The 1,548-nt window shown below is 62.3% G+C and overlaps 1 protein-coding gene across 1 annotated transcript; it reads left to right on the top strand.

The window, feature by feature from the left end:
* Positions 1-1,446, top strand: SDF2 (stromal cell derived factor 2; the record flags this gene model as incomplete). Its single annotated transcript, XM_009645056.2, has 2 exons — positions 1-30; positions 482-1,446. Coding segments are annotated over 2 exons (318 nt in total), but the record flags the coding sequence as incomplete, so codon positions are not given.
* Between the last annotated feature and the right edge of the window lie 102 nt (positions 1,447-1,548).

Below are 1,548 nucleotides of genomic sequence, written 5' to 3'. Positions count from 1 at the left end.
CGCTTCGCCTCCCCGCTCTCCGGAAACCAGGTACCCGCCGGGAGGGCGGGACTCCCGGGACCGGGGATCCCCCCCTCCTTTTCCCCCAGGACCGGATGCTTTCCCCGGGCACAACCGGCCCCGGGCCCTGCCGGGTCCCTCATGTCCCTGCCAGCCCCATCTCGTTCCCAGTTCAGACCAGGTCCCCCTTGTCCCCCGTGTCCCTACCAGCCCCATCTCCTTCCCCAGACCCTACTGGGTTCTCCCTGCCCCTACCAGTTCCCCCTTACCCCTTCCTGAGGCCTGTCCCCTTTCCCACAGCGCCCCAGTCCCAACCGGACCCTCCAAGTCCCAAGAGAGCCCCAATCCCAGCCAGGTCCCCCACCTTGTCCCCCAGCCCTTTTCTCTGCCCCTTTCCCTCTGGGCCCAACTCAGCACCCCTGAGCACACCCCCCACCCCCCCTACATCCCAGCTCCCAAACGAGCTCTTTTTCACCCCCAGGAGGTGAGCGCATTTGGGGAGGCCGGCGAGGGCGACTACCTGGATGACTGGACAGTGGTGTGCAGTGGGACCTACTGGGCACGGGACGAGGAGGTGCGCTTCCAGCATGCCTCCACCGACGTCTTCCTCTCGGTGACGGGGGAGCAGTACGGGCGGCCCATCCACGGGCAGAAGGAGGTGCACGGCATGGCTGCCTCCAGCCAGAATAACTACTGGAAGGTGATGGAGGGCATCTTCATGCAGCCTAGTGAGGTCTTCAAAGCGGAGCAGTACCACACGGAGTTGTGATGGACAGACAGACTGGTGTGCTGCCCCAATGTGTTCAGGGCTGCTCCGCCCGGGGGACGGCCCCCGTCCCCACCCGGGTCTGACACACTAGGATGCAGAGCCCCAAACCCAACACAAAGCAGATCCCAATGTCCTGGATTTGATGCAGAGTGGATCCTGGTGTCCCAAATCCCGATGTCCAGACCTGACCCAAAGCCAAGCCCAACATCCAAGATCCAACATGAAATGGGTCCCCACACCCTAAATCCAGCCCAAAGCAGAGCCTAATGTCCAAACCTGACCCAAAGCAGAACCCAACATCCAAGATGCAGCATGATGCGGGTCCCCAGGCCCTAAATCCAGCCCAAAGCAGATCCCAGTGTCCAGACCTGACCCAAAGTGGAGCCCAACATCCAAGATGCAGCATGATGCGGGTCCCCAGGCCCTAAATCCAGCCCAAAGCAGATCCTAACGTCCAAACCTGACCCAAAGCAGAGCCCAGCATCCAAGATGCAGCACGATGTAGGTCCCCAGGCCCTAAATCCAGGCCAAAGTCAAGCCCAAAGTCCAGACCTGACCCAAAGCAGATTCCAGCACCCCCCAACACTTCCCCTGTAGCCCCTCCTCGGTCCGAGGATCCTCTGCTGTTGTCGGGTGCTGCCCCGTGTCCATTTCCCCCCGCCCCCCCACTGTACCCCAACCCACTCCCTGCGCCCGGGGGATGCCTGGGGCTATAAAAGCGCTGATTTTTCCCCTGTCGTGTGGCTCTTTGTGCGGGGGGTGAAGGGGACGAGCGGGGC

The sequence above is a fragment of the Egretta garzetta genome, unplaced genomic scaffold (genome assembly GCF_000687185.1).
Source record: "Egretta garzetta isolate BGI_Z169 unplaced genomic scaffold, ASM68718v1 scaffold108, whole genome shotgun sequence".
In the NCBI taxonomy this organism is placed as follows: Eukaryota; Metazoa; Chordata; class Aves; order Pelecaniformes; family Ardeidae; genus Egretta; species Egretta garzetta.
Note: the sequence above shows the minus strand (reverse complement) of the source record. Positions and strands in the feature narration are given on the sequence as shown.